The sequence below is a fragment of the Aspergillus candidus genome (genome assembly GCF_002847045.1).
Source record: "Aspergillus candidus strain CBS 102.13 unplaced genomic scaffold BDW47scaffold_13, whole genome shotgun sequence".
In the NCBI taxonomy this organism is placed as follows: domain Eukaryota; kingdom Fungi; phylum Ascomycota; class Eurotiomycetes; order Eurotiales; family Aspergillaceae; genus Aspergillus; species Aspergillus candidus.
In genome coordinates, this window is record NW_020194018.1 from 450,916 (window position 1) to 464,791 (window position 13,876).

The following is a 13,876-nucleotide window of genomic DNA, read 5'->3' on the forward strand; positions in this document are numbered from 1 at the left end:
TACATCAGGCTCAAGCCAACGGCTCTCATGTTGCTGGCTGGCTGGCTGGTTGATCAATCAATCTTTTTTGGAAAAAAAGACTGTACCATTACCATGGATGACAGTCGTAATATTGTCGTCTAATGTGCCTGAATCTGCAGCACTGACCATTGTGTCGATGGTAGTGCTTTGGACATCGACGACGCTGGGCTTCGTTGGTTGCGGAGAGATCTCTTTCCGTGGCGCCTTCTGTCGACAGGGCTGTGGCCAGGCATAGAAAGAAGAGGGCGGTGATGAGTAGTTGGTTGAGATGCATTGTGTGGAGAAAATCCCGACACTTGAGCGGTGGGCAAGCTGAGATGGTTATGTTATGATTGATTATAGAGCAGGCAAGGACGGAAGGTGTTTATTGAGTGTTGGTTCTTGATGGAGACAGACGGTGTAAGTTCGATGATATGAGTTGAGGGACGCTACGGCGGGCGGCGTGGTGGGATTTATACGTATCCTTGGGTTTGTACTCCGTGCTACGTAGATGGATATGGACATGGACATGTCAGTTAGGGTTGCATTTCCCCTTGGATGAGGCGACTACGCGAGGGGGCTCCATGGGCTAGTTGTGTATATCATGCGCCGTTCTGGAACATGTAATCTGCTAGATGCCAATAATTATAGTATAGACGACTGAACACGGCAACATAGATATTACCTGTTGCATCATTTGGAAAGAGAGATAAAACCAGGATAGAAACTTCCGGATTTCAGTATACAGATCAACAGACTATTTTTCTCAGTTACAAAACTACAATTCTAAGTATGGGTACAAGATAAACCTCGGACCTCGCACTCTAGGCCATGCTAGTTATACCATTGGTCCGAAACCTCCTTGCTTGACAAAAATGAAATCGATCTCGTATACTGATTGGGAAGATGCTGCAGATATCAACCATATCCCACCCGATCAAAATGCTGTGAGGCTTTTTAGTGCACTTGGCAGATGCTTTGATACTGAGGAATAGAACAGGGCAGGATAGGATAAGATGGAATAAGAATAGAAGAGAATAGAATGTTTCAGTAATACCCACAGTAGCCAACGACACAAAAACACAGCAAGAAACGCCTGGATGCAACCAACCAACCAACCAACAATCAATCCGTCATCCTTCATTGTTCTATCATGTTTCGTGAGTCTGCACTTCTCATCGGTCGTCTTCGATCCCGTGGAGGAAGGAAAGGGGTGTTCATTTCCACGCGTTCAGCCCCGCCCAAGGATCACCCTGACCCTGACCTTGAGACTGAGACGACTGGGAAGGCGCCTTGTGGTGCTGGCTTGAGCCGTAAGGGCGACTTTGGGCGTAGCCGCCCGGACCCGTGGGGAAGGGTCCCGTGGAGGGCGGGTAGCTGGTTTGATGGGGTCGTGGGGGCGGGGGCGGCGGGACGTAGCCCTGCGGCATGAACTGGGAAGGGGCGGTGGGCGGCGTCGGGTTTGAGTAGCCGCTGTAAGGGGTCGGGGTCGACGAGTAGAACTGCTGGTTGGGCGGCGGTGAGGCGGACGGCGGGTAGGGGTATGCCATTGGGTTGTAGCCTTCGGAGAGGGGCGCTGCGGCGCCTTGCTGGAAGTGTTGCCCTGGCATGTAGGAGACGCCGGTCCCTGGGGGCATATATTGTCCGTAGGGTGCAGGCGAGTGGGACATGGGCATGCCGTGGGGTTGCCCAGTTACGTTGGGGGGGAAGGCGGGCGACATCTTCGGGGATGTGATCCCGGGCGTGGGGTAGCTTGGGACGTGGACCGGGGGAGGGGGTGATTTCGCCTTGTACGACGATACTGGGGGCGGAGGACCCGCAGAAGGGGGCTTGGGCTCTGCGGACAGGCGCTCCATGAGTTGGCGGAGCTTCTCCCGTTCTTGGTCTTCCTGGTTGGCCGCCCCGCCTGCCTTGTCGCGTTCGATCTGGGCTAGCAGCTGCGCCCCCTCGGACCGCCGGTTGTTGATGAAGGAGTCCACGTTCTTCCGGAGATTTTCTACCGTCTCGCCCATTTCGGTATAGAAGGTCTGCGCCTGGACGACGCCCGACAGGAGGCCGTTGAACGCGTCGTACACTTTCTTATATCGAGCCATCACGGAATTCCGCTGGCGGGTGATGGCCTCGTACTTGGATTGCTCGGACCGGACTCGTTTGTCTTGTAAAAGGTCTCCATAGATCTTGGTAAGCTCTTTCATCAACGAGGACTGCTTGTGGTTGGCCTGAAGCAGGCGGTTCTGATGCGGCCGGAACTTTTCCAACTCCGCTTCGAAAAGCTGGCTCTCCTGTCCAGTGATTGACTTCTTGTTCAAGATGAGAACATTTGAGATGTCATCATTGTGGACCTATAGTTTCCCATTAGACCAGTGATCGTGAAGGGGGCGGAGGGAATATACCTTTTCTTTCAAGTCCTTCAAAACCTGAGAACGCTCCCGCTTGACCAGATTCAGTTTCTTCAGGATGGATTCCACTTTGGCAATTTGATCCGCCACACTAAGGCTCCCCTCGTCGTATACGTCGTCCAAAAGATTGCCTTCCGCGGTGGACGAGTGAGGGCTGCCAACGCCATTCTTACCCTTGCCGTGCTTTGAGCTGACCTTGATCATGGCCCGTTGGAAGAGCACCTCGGCCTCGTCAGTCTCACCGGCGGACCGCATCTCGTCAAAGTCCGACTCGTACTGCCGTAGCGTGGCCAGCAGTTGCGAGTCGCTGGCGCTGGCCTCGTTGATCGTATCTCGGAACGTCCGGATATCACCACGCAGCGTCGTGTTGAGTCGGGCGCTGGGCTGCTGGCTCCAATCCGCCCCATGTTTGGAGCGCATCTTTTCGCAGACGCTCTCTTCCTTATCCAGTTGCAGGGCGCACTGGTCGAGAAGCCCCTGGATCTCCACTTTGCGATCCTGCAGCCCATCCAGCGCCTTGGCGAAGGATTTGTGGCCCGCGAGGTCCTGGCACCACCGCCGGAATTCATCGTCGACCGTCATCTCCTGGTCCATCCCGCCTTTCACGATGTTCAAGCTACCCGGGAGCTTCAAGTAATCCAGACTCGCAGCCATCTCCCCGTTGGCCGTCTCCACCTTCTCGGTCTCCGCTCGGATCAACTTGGCCTTCTCCTCGTCGTACAGGCTGGCCGTCTCCGTGACGGACATGGGAACCAGCTTCTGGAAGATATCGGGGCCAATGATTCGTTGGATATCTTGTCCCTGGTAGAGCTCGCTGACAGGGATCGCCTTGGCCGCGGGGAGTTTGGCGACCGCGGACAGGCCTGCCTCGTTGGGGATGGGCTGGTGGTAGATGAAGTCGTTATCCTTCACGAAGGTAGCGAGCGTGGCCTGCACGTTTGCGAGGTGGTACTTGATGAGATCGGTCAGGTTCGCCCCGGACTCCGAGCTGAGATTCGAGTTGGGCGGGACCGACGAGGGGAATGACTTGGCCCATCCCAGCGCGGCGTTCGAGTTTTTCTCTGCGAACTGGAGTCGAGCGATGGCCACACCATGCGACTGGCTCTCAGTGTCCGCCAGTGCCTGATAGTAGGACGCAACTGACGCCATGTGACTGGCCTTGGCCTGGACCACAATGAGCCACACCTTCTCGAAGACGCCCTTGGCATATTCCTGCATCCCTTCCACGGCCTGGGTATAGAGGTACGCGGACTGGCTGGCGAGCTTGGCGAGGAGACCCGCTTTCTTCTGATCCGCCGTCTGCTTTTCCAGGAAGACTTCCTGCGCCTGCGCAAGGGTGACATGGATCAGTGTTTTGACCGTGTCGCGATTGAGATCCGTCGACGGCGCATGGAGGAAGTTCTCGTTGATGTAGGTGAACATTCCGGCGGAAGCTTGGAACGAATGATAGGCCGTTTTCAAGCCGGTGTCGTCGGCGCGGTTCTGGTTTGCTGCATGGCAGGAGAGGACGGCAGAGATGTTGAAGATAATCGAAGCTTTCTCAAAGGCTAGAGAGTATTGGGAGGTCTGCTTGTGGGTGAAGGCGTCGTACCTGGATGACGGAAACGTTAACACACATTCTCCACCCACCGCGGGGTAAACAATTCAAACCATACCAAGTAAAGGATATTTTGATGTGGTTTTCATCCACCGGAAACCTGAGGTCCAGAAGCTCTAGCTGCCCGTAGTACCTATATAGAAGGTCGCGGCCCGTCGCACTGTCTTTCCCCGCACCTCGCATATCTTGGCGCAACCGGTTGAGGGTTGCGCATTCTTGACTGTATCGTTCCGGGTCTTCGCCATAGCTCTGGCGGATGTAGTCCTTGAGGGGGTGGATCCAATCGATTTCATTGGTCTGCTTGAGGGGACACGAGATCATGGCTGATTGAACCATACTGGCGATCGGTCAGAGCGAGCAGCTCCCATTCACAGGCGGAGAGTTCGCGAATCAGTCGGAGGGTCGACTGGAGGTTGATGAGGGGGAGGGGAACGGAATTGCGCGCGGCGGGACGATCGGGGGGAGGAGGGGAGGGGCGGTGGGGGGGGGGGACCCAAAGCTGGGGTGAGAGGAGGGACAGGACCAGGTATCGAGGGATACGAGACCGACAAAACCCGATCACGAGATTTAGGCAGAAGCTCCAGGAAGGGAATTCAAGGTTGCGCCGTGGGAGAGAGAACGGTTGAAGGTACGTAGGCAGTCGTCGAATGAACCGGAAGGTGGTTGGGATGACGACCGAGTGGGGACGCCGTGCGGGATGAAGACGGCTGACTGGTATGATAGTATTATATAAGGTGGAGGGTCATGGGAAGAGGCATCTAGGTTGTGATGATCCAAAGGGCGGGAGAGAGGAGATCAGATATTCATGCCTCGACAGGAAGGGAGTGAAAGTAGAAAGGTGGAGAGAGTAGGAGAGAGAGAGAAGTGAGGTGAGGTGAGGGAGGAGGAGGAAGAAGAGGAAGAAGAGTGATGGTGGGAAATGAGGAGAGGCGGAAACCCCAAAGGAGTGATTGGGCGGCGGTCTGGTTGGAACAAGTGCAAGTTGGCGCCAATCTTGGATTTAGTCTTGATCCAGACACCACTCAACTCCTTGAGACTGGTTATTATGTTCATTACGGTACAGATTTGAATTATCTTTATATCAATAACAATATTTCGAAAACCAAAGAAGGCGGAGAAAGACGCGAGAAAGTGGACGGTCTTCGAGGTGCTGATTCTACATCCCACTATCCCATAGTAATGATAAGGCTGAATGACAGCAGGTATGACTAGGAGAGAACGGGTTCATATCAGTCTCATGGAAATAATCACCTGTGCTTCTTTCTATGACTAGATTGAAGCATATTATCACCCCTGATCAGCATTCTTGACAGCTACGTTGACATCATCCATGATCCTTCACTTGAGTCGAGCCTTGATTGATATACAGTATCTACCTATCTGGTGGGTCTATAACCTGGTCCGTGTACTTTCACATAACGGGCAATTGAGAGGGGAGCATTTCATTCAAATGGCAGTGTTCAGAGTGGATATCGTCGACAAAAAAAAGAAAAAGAAAGAAAGAAAGAAAAACAGATACGTATAACAGCAGCATAGTACATACAAGTTCCTGCCTCTATCAACACATCCAATGTTCCAACATGCAGAAATGGCACAAAACCCCCAAAAGCTCGCCGGCGCTATGAAATCCCTAGAATAATACAAGTAGTGGAAGGGAGATGAATGATTATACAATCCAAAAAATGGGATCATCGAGGGTTCCCGATGTCCCGTCGTCACAGGTCGAGTCGATTATGAGGACTTCTTGTCGTCCTCCGTCGGCTTCTTGCTGTCGTCCGACTGCGATTTGTCCGAGGCCTTCTTGTCCGCCTCCGAGGCCTTCGCATGGTTCATGAGCCTGTGCCAGGCGGACTTGAGGAATCCCTCGCCCTTGCCGTCGGTCGCGGCACTCGACTCGGCATCGGAGCTGTCCAGTGGTTAGCATAATCTAAAGGAGGTGCGTAGCGGAATGACGGAACTTACCTCTCTTTGCCGACATCCATGATTCGCCGGGCCGTCTTATCACCCATCTCATCCGCAAGCACTTCGAGGATCATCCGCTGGTTGCCGGTCAAGGACTTGGGCATCGCGACCTTGAACTCGACCTTCAGATCACCGGTCGGGCTGAAGCGCGAGCGGCCGCCGAGCTTCTTCATCCCCATACCCGACAAGGTGATGCGATCACCCGTGCCGGTGCCCGTGGCCACCCGGACCTTGACTTCGCCATCCAGCGTAGGCACCTGGACCTCACCACCCAACAACGCAGTGGTCAGAGGAACCGACGCGGTGTAGAGAATATCGGAACCGGAGCGACTGAATCGGTGGTCGGGGGCGACGCGGATCGAGACGTACAGATCGCCCCGCTTGGTGCGGGCCCCCGGGGTAGCGTTGGTCCCGGTGGGCGGAGCGTCTCCTTCGGAGTTGACCCTCAGTCGCATGCCATCCTCGACACCACCGGGGATGTCGACCTGGATCGTCTTGCGATCCCGGACCACGCCGTTGCCGTTGCACGAGCCACATTCAGACCCGCGAGGGACACTGAGGCCGGATCCGCCACAAGCGTCGCAGGTGGCGGCCAACTGGAATCCACCCTGCATGAAATGCACACGGGTACCGGATCCGTTACACTGGCGACATTGAGTGCGCTTGGCACCCTGCTTCAGACCATCGCCCTTGCACGTGCCGCATTCCGTCAGGGGTGTAATCGGGATATCCTTCGATGTTCCCTTGGCGGCCTCCATGAAGGAGATATTGGTTTGGACCTCGATGTCCTCACCCACCATGACTTCCTGGACCGGGCCACGCCGGCCACGACCGCCACGACGAGCGCCGCCTGTGAAAGCACCGAAAAGGTCCTCGAAATTGATATCCCCACTGAATCCACCGCCGCCAAAGCCACCACCCCCGAAACCACCACCTCCGAAACCACCACCGAAACCGTGGAAGCCGCCCGCACCGGAGAACGGACCACCCGCCCCGGCACTGGGGTCGAAGCCGCCATTCTGGTCGAACGCGGCGGACCCATACCGATCATAGGTCTCTCGCTTTTTGGCGTCGGAGAGCAATTCATACGCGGACTGGGCCTCTGCGAACTTTTCCTTGGCATTCGGGTCCTTGTTGGTATCCGGGTGATACTTCTTCGCCATTCCGTAATAGGCTTTCTTGATATCACCGGCGGCGGCGCCCTTGTCTACCCCGAGGACTTTGTACGGATCCGCCATCGCGGAGAGAGGAGCCGAGGTGTGGAATGTCTACTCAATTTGAACCGCCATCGTCAGTCAAGTCCCGGATAGGGAAAGTAGATCTTGGGAAACTTTACCTGGGAGGAGAAGACAGCCGGGCTCTTCTTGTGACCGGCGCCATTCCGCAGACGCCGCTCCGTGGGCGACATAGTCGAGACATGATATCCGCGGTTCTGCTGGGAAGACCAAACGGTGGTCGAGGACTGTTTGGTGCATTGTCGCGACGTCCGGAGCAATTGACCGGGGAGAGCCGCGGCTTTGGGCATAGCGGCGGATGTAACGTTCATAGTTGACCGGGAGAAGATTCAAACCGAAGAGCGGAGAGGAAAAGAAAAAAAAAAGAAGACGAGGAGAAGAAGAGAAACAATCCGACTGGACCCAGTCAATCCAATCCGACCAGGGGGCAAATATAACAACGGAAGATTCGCCTTCTGGGAGGAAGTTGGAGATACGATTGAACGCTTAGAAGCTTCGAGTACTTCCGGCTCGAAAAAGTTTCCCGGCCGGACAAAGGATGATCCGGGAGGCGGTGACGAAAGACGGAGAGAGAGAAAGAGAGAGAATCAGAGAACCTCAGGCTTGCTTCGGTAAGCAGTCATTCTATCCGTACTCTCATTCTCCCTCTTCCGCTTCCTCATATCCTCTCTCCGGTTTCTTTCTTTTTCTGTCGTCTCTAATTTTTTTTGCATTGTAATTGTTTAATCTCGTTCGACCGACCGATCGATTGGTCTTCTCTTGTATATTATTTCCGTTCACCTTTTCCCTTATATCATCGTCCTCCCGCCACTCACAGTAGCATGCTCCGCGGCCAGACTCTTCCCTGGAGAGCCGCGCTCCACCAATCCTCGCGTCCACTCGTTCTCCGGTCTCTGCTTGCGCCTTCGAGATACAATGTCGCTGTCCGATCGGCCGTGACCTCACCGCGTCTCCCGCGCTCTCTGCCGAGTTGCCCGCGGACCTTCTCGTCCAGTTCATTCCGATCGAAGGAAAAACCCCCACCCGGCGACGACAAGGAAGATCCGAATCAGAAGGAACAGAAAGAACAGAAGGATTCAACAGACGAGAAAGACGTCCAGCGGGGGCCAGAATCCCGGCGGAAGACGGGTGATCTGTCGAACAAACAGGGATCGGCTACGTCAGAACCCGGAGCTCCGACCTCGGCGTTTACCCGGCGCAAGGAAAAATCCCCCACCGACAAGGAGCAACGAGGAGTCGAGGAGGATGCAAAGGACGAAAATAACACTGCCGAAGGCAAAGGAAATTCGAACGAAGGCCCGTCGCCCATTCCTGTCAATGGCGGTTCGGACTCCAAGCCCAGTGGTGGGAACCAGGGTGGAAACGATGATGGCGGAAAGAAGGGCAAGAAGGGTGCCGGCGACAAGGCCTTACAGAAGCCTTCCGTCCCCGACGTCTACCCCCAGGTGATGGCTATTCCTATTGCTAAGCGGCCGCTCTTCCCGGGGTTCTACAAGGCGATTACCATCCGAGACCCCAATGTGGCCATGGCCATCCAGGACATGATGAAACGCGGACAGCCTTACGTTGGAGCTTTCCTGTTCAAGGATGAGAACGCCGACGGTGACGTGATTGAGAGCATGGATGATATCTACGACGTGGGTGTGTTTGCACAGATTACTGCGGCTTATCCCCTTCGCGGAGAGGCGAGCGGGGTGACGGCCGTGCTCTACCCGCATCGTCGCATCAAGGTTACTTCGTTAATAGCACCAACCGATCAAGACAAAGACAAGCCCGCCGCGACGGATGACAAATCCGCGGAGAAGCGGGGCGATGTTGTGGCCAGCTTCGAAGAGGGCGCGGCGGAGCCTGCCCCCAAGGATCACTACGAACCTACCTCATTCTTGCGAAAATACCCCGTCAGCTTGGTCAATGTCGAAAACCAGGTGGAAGAACCCTTCGACAAGAAGAGCGCCATCATCCGCGCCGTGACAAGTGAGATTGTCAACGTCTGCAAGGAGATTGCCAGCCTGAACCCGCTATTCCGCGACCAGATCTCGGCCTTCTACACGGACCAGTTCCCCGGAAATCTGAGTGACGAGCCCGCCAAGCTGGCCGACTTCGCTGCGGCCGTCTCCGCGGGTGAACTGCAGGAGATGCAGGAAGTCCTTGAATTGACTAATGTCGAGGAGCGACTGCCCAAGGCGTTGGTGGTGCTGAAGAAGGAGTTGATGAACGCACAGCTCCAGTCCAAGATCTCGAAAGACGTCGAAGCCAAGATCCAGAAGCGCCAGCGCGAGTATTGGTTGATGGAGCAGATGAAGGGGATCAAGAGGGAGCTGGGCATCGAGTCCGACGGCAAGGATAAACTGGTTGAGAAGTTCAAGGAGAAGGCGGAGAAACTTGCTATGCCTGAGGCTGTCAAGAAGGTGTTCGATGAAGAAATCAACAAGCTGGCCCACCTGGAGCCGGCTGCGTCCGAGTTCAACGTCACGCGCAACTACCTCGACTGGTTGACCCAGATCCCCTGGGGCCAGAAGAGCGTGGAGAACTTTGGCATCCAGCATGCGACGAGCGTTTTGGACGAGGATCACTACGGGCTGAAGGATGTCAAGGACCGCATTCTGGAATTCATCGCCGTCGGCAAACTCCGGGGGACCGTTGAAGGGAAGATTCTCTGTCTGGTCGGACCCCCCGGTGTCGGAAAGACGAGCATTGGCAAGTCCATCGCGCGGGCACTGAACAGGCAGTATTACCGGTTCTCCGTCGGAGGCCTGACGGACGTGGCAGAAATCAAGGGCCATCGTCGGACCTACGTGGGCGCCCTTCCTGGTCGCATCATCCAAGCGCTCAAGAAGTGCCAGACGGAGAATCCGCTGATCTTGATCGACGAGGTTGACAAGATCGGACGGGGCCACCAAGGCGACCCTTCGTCTGCGCTGCTCGAGTTGCTGGATCCGGAGCAGAACAACTCGTTCTTGGATCACTACATGGATGTCCCCGTGGATCTGTCCAAGGTTCTTTTCGTCTGTACCGCCAACATCACCGACACCATTCCCCGGCCTCTGCTGGACCGTATGGAGCTCATTGAGCTTTCGGGCTACGTTGCAGATGAGAAGATGGCCATTGCCGAACGGTACCTTGCGCCCGCTGCTCGGGAGCTGACCGGTCTCAAGGATGTTGACGTCACATTGAACGAGGAGGCCATCGAAGAACTCATCAAGTCGTACTGCCGTGAGAGCGGTGTCCGAAACCTGAAGAAACAGATCGAAAAGGTTTACCGGAAGGCCGCCTTCAAGATTGTCCGCGAGTTGGGCGAGGATGTCCTCGCCGAGGAGAAGGCCCTGACCGACGAGGGCAGGGCCGCCCAGAGCGAGGAGAAGAAGGAGGCCGAGTCCTCCGAGACGGAGCATGCCTCAGCTGACCCGGAGAAGTCGACGACCGAAAAGCCGCGGGTGGCGTTGCAAGTCCCTGACAGTGTACACATCAGCATCGGCAAAGACAGCTTGACTGACTATGTTGGACCTCCCATCTACACGGCTGACCGACTGTACGATACGTTCCCGCCCGGCGTGACCATGGGACTTGCGTGGACGAGCATGGGAGGCGCCGCGCTGTACGTGGAGTCGATCCTGGAGAATGCTCTGACGCACGAGTCCCGACCGGGCATCGAGATCACGGGCAACCTGCAGACGGTGATGAAAGAATCGACACATATTGCGTACTCCTTTGCGAAGTCCGTGATGGCGAAGCAGTTCCCCGAGAACCGCTTCTTTGAAAAGGCCAAGCTCCACATGCATTGCCCCGAGGGTGCGGTGCCCAAGGACGGTAAGATTTCTCCACCCGCGCGTTTTCATCTGAATTGTCCCACTGACAGATCACGCTAGGACCCTCGGCCGGTATCACCATGGCGACTTCGCTCCTGTCGCTGGCTTTGAATCACCCGCTCGACCCGACGATTGCAATGACGGGTGAGCTGACGGTGACCGGTAAGGTGCTTCGGATCGGCGGATTGCGCGAGAAGACCGTGGCAGCCCGTCGAGCTGGTGCCACCAAGATCATCTTCCCTGCCGACAACATGTCTGATTGGTTAGAGCTGCCTGAGGTGAGTCTCCATTTTAATTTTCTCTTCCCATATCTTATTCATTTATTTCCATGTACAAATCTAACTGGTGCAGAACATCAAACGTGGTATCGACGGCCATCCGGCCACCTGGTACTCCGACGTCTTCGATCTCCTCTTCGCCGATCTCGACAAGGGAACAGCCAACCAGATCTGGCGCAAGGAGCTGGCAGAGCCCACCAAGAAGAAGGCCAATGAGGACGAGCACGACGATTAAGTGATACCCTGTCCTATCTGGCGTGCTTCGGTATATACTTTATCGCCAGTTGTTCTCTTCCTTCTTGGGCTCTCCCCTTCCTACCTATTACGGTCACATACGGGCGTTTCGTGCGGAATGCATGGTCGGAGTTTTGTTTCATCTATTGGTTGCCTACTTGATTTTGTTATAATGCCTCCTGGTGGAATTCTCTTGGGGTTCTCGTCTCCCTGATATGGACGTTTGCCGATACCACTTGAGGAGTTTCACCTTCTAGTCGGGGTGATAAGTGCGACGATAGAATTTTCTCCTTTCTCTCTTCTCTTTTCTTTCCCCCAGTTTCCAATTCATGACCCCCTCCACTCCACTCTTCACAAAATGGAGATAAACCGATTATTTGACCGATGTATACCTGTTTTATCTATTTCATGTCATGTGGGTAGGTTGTTTGGTGTATGAGAAACCAGTAAGCTGGATAGGTATGTAGTGACACGTCTTTCTTGCATTTGGTGCCGTTGGAATGGATGGATAGATGCCTTGTCATCGATTCATTACCCCTTTACCCAACTATCTATTTACCGATCTATTTACATATTCTACCTTATCCTGTATGCAATGTGTCTATATATACATTTATGACGATATGCGACGCAGTATCTAGCAACGTAGTTCCCAAACGACGATGGTATCTACCTACAAAGCCAACGTGCCCGCCCCGCATTGCTTACTCCTAGTTGCTTAGTGTGTCGTCTCCACAAGCGACAACTGGAGAGAAGAATTGATCAGTAGGTGTGGGGGGTGGAGATCAAGAGTGATAGGTATGATATGGGGAAGAAAGACGTAGGTATTCGTTCGTTAGATCCACTGGGAGGAGGCTAGGGATTGATTGGTAGGTGGGATTGTGGGCTGCGGGGGTCCGAAGATAAAAAGAGGGTATATCGGATTGGATTTGGTTCTGTATGGAGTCGACTGACTGATTGATTTACTTGCTTTTGGTGTGATGTGTTTTGGGGGTATTGATATGGGGTGGGATTGGTGGGATTGGTGGTGGTGGTGGTGGTAGATAGGTATTATACCTACTTACCTACTTGATCTAGGTAGATAGATATCTATGATCTACCTAGGTGATGCTGGTGGTGTTATACTAGGTATCCATGTAGATAGGAAGTATGATTTGTGATGAGAAACCAATGATGTGGTGAGAGTGTAGTGTAGTGGTGGAAAGATAGGACATATCATAGACTGTACTACAGTTCATAGTGGTGGTGATGCACGTCTCCAGCCATAGGGCGAGGGCAAAGTGTTTACATCGATAAGTCAGTAGGTAGGTGTACCTGGTATACAGTACAGTATAGTATATCAGTAATCCACAGAGTCTACCAACAAGGTAGCACCTACTAGTCACTACCCTGCATAGTACCTAGATACCTAAGCAGTACTGATCCCCAGTACCTAGTACTTGAGATAAGTATGATTGGACGCACTTCCCGACCTGTCGAGTTGTCCAGTCCAAGCATCACTTTGAAAGTTAAATTTGGTAGGTCAGACAGACTCCATATAGGCTCAACGACATTCTTCAGCCAGTAGTTTGTCTGCAGTAGTCGTGGGCTTTCTACCAGTTAGGGGAGTGCCAGCGTGGCCGTCGGGGGGAGTAGGGGGGAGAGAGGCGGGGGTGAAGCGATACTCGGGTATCCGTAGATGGGTAGGTCGGGACTAAGCGATGGATTTTGTAGTGGATGGATGAGTGTTGAGTGGTGTGGGTTGATGAGAGTGGATGGATGCTATGTATTCTGTATTCTGATAGTATCTTGACAGTATTCTATCGACTTTTCTACTGCGGAGTGCTCTACTCTGTATTTCGTACCCTGTAGCCGTATAAAGGTTGATTAACTTATTCTAGATAATGTTCTGGTAGCGTGCTCGATACGGTCAAGGAACCCCTTCGAGAAGGACTGGAAGGAGTTGGGCTGTGCATCTGCAGGAGTGGAGTGGATGAGAGGTAGAGGTGATCACTGTTATTTGTTGTCAATTAGTCCTGAGTTTGGCTATATCGCCAATATCAATATACGAATCCTAACATTTGGGTCAACTATTGATAAAGGTATATGTACAATTACCTCTATACTCTGTCTAGATATCATCTATGAGAATAGTAATTAATACTGTTAGTGGATCGATCGCCGAATCTCCAACAGACCCATCTGTTTCAGGCACTATCAGGCCGCCGTGCATCTGGCCATTCCTATTCTTCTTATTTTTGATATTGATTTATTATAATCATAATTACAGTCGTAATTCTTATTATTATATTTGCTTATTGTTGTTATTATCTTATTCTTGACATGTTGATCTATTGATCCTCAATCCATCTCTGCCTCAGTCCAT

At 53.6% G+C, this 13,876-nt stretch overlaps 2 protein-coding genes across 2 annotated transcripts; one reads left to right on the forward strand and one right to left on the reverse strand.

Annotated features, from left to right (window-relative positions):
* Positions 1-1,217: 1,217 nt before the first annotated feature.
* On the reverse strand, positions 1,218-7,504 carry BDW47DRAFT_116595 (BRO1-domain-containing protein; the record flags this gene model as incomplete). Its single annotated transcript, XM_024814955.1, has 6 exons — positions 1,218-2,342; positions 2,394-3,990; positions 4,055-4,333; positions 5,738-5,902; positions 5,959-7,226; positions 7,295-7,504. 6 exons carry the CDS (start codon positions 7,502-7,504, stop codon positions 1,218-1,220), a joined length of 4,644 nt encoding a protein of 1,547 aa, XP_024673566.1.
* Positions 7,505-7,788: 284 nt separating this feature from the next.
* On the forward strand, positions 7,789-12,138 carry BDW47DRAFT_103267 (endopeptidase La). The gene is made up of 3 exons (XM_024812032.1): positions 7,789-11,000; positions 11,060-11,277; positions 11,351-12,138. Exons 1-3 carry the CDS (start codon positions 8,015-8,017, stop codon positions 11,510-11,512), a joined length of 3,366 nt encoding a protein of 1,121 aa, XP_024673567.1. The 5' UTR covers positions 7,789-8,014; the 3' UTR covers positions 11,513-12,138.
* The last annotated feature ends 1,738 nt before the right edge of the window (positions 12,139-13,876 follow it).

Coding starts and splice junctions, on each gene's coding strand:
- BDW47DRAFT_103267 (XM_024812032.1), top strand. CDS start 8,015: ATGCTCCGCGGCCAGACTCTTCCCTGGAGAGCCGCGCTCCACCAATCC. Junction 11,001..11,059: donor GGGTGCGGTGCCCAAGGACG/GTAAGATTTCTC, acceptor AGATCACGCTAG/GACCCTCGGCCGGTATCACC. Junction 11,278..11,350: donor ATTGGTTAGAGCTGCCTGAG/GTGAGTCTCCAT, acceptor TAACTGGTGCAG/AACATCAAACGTGGTATCGA.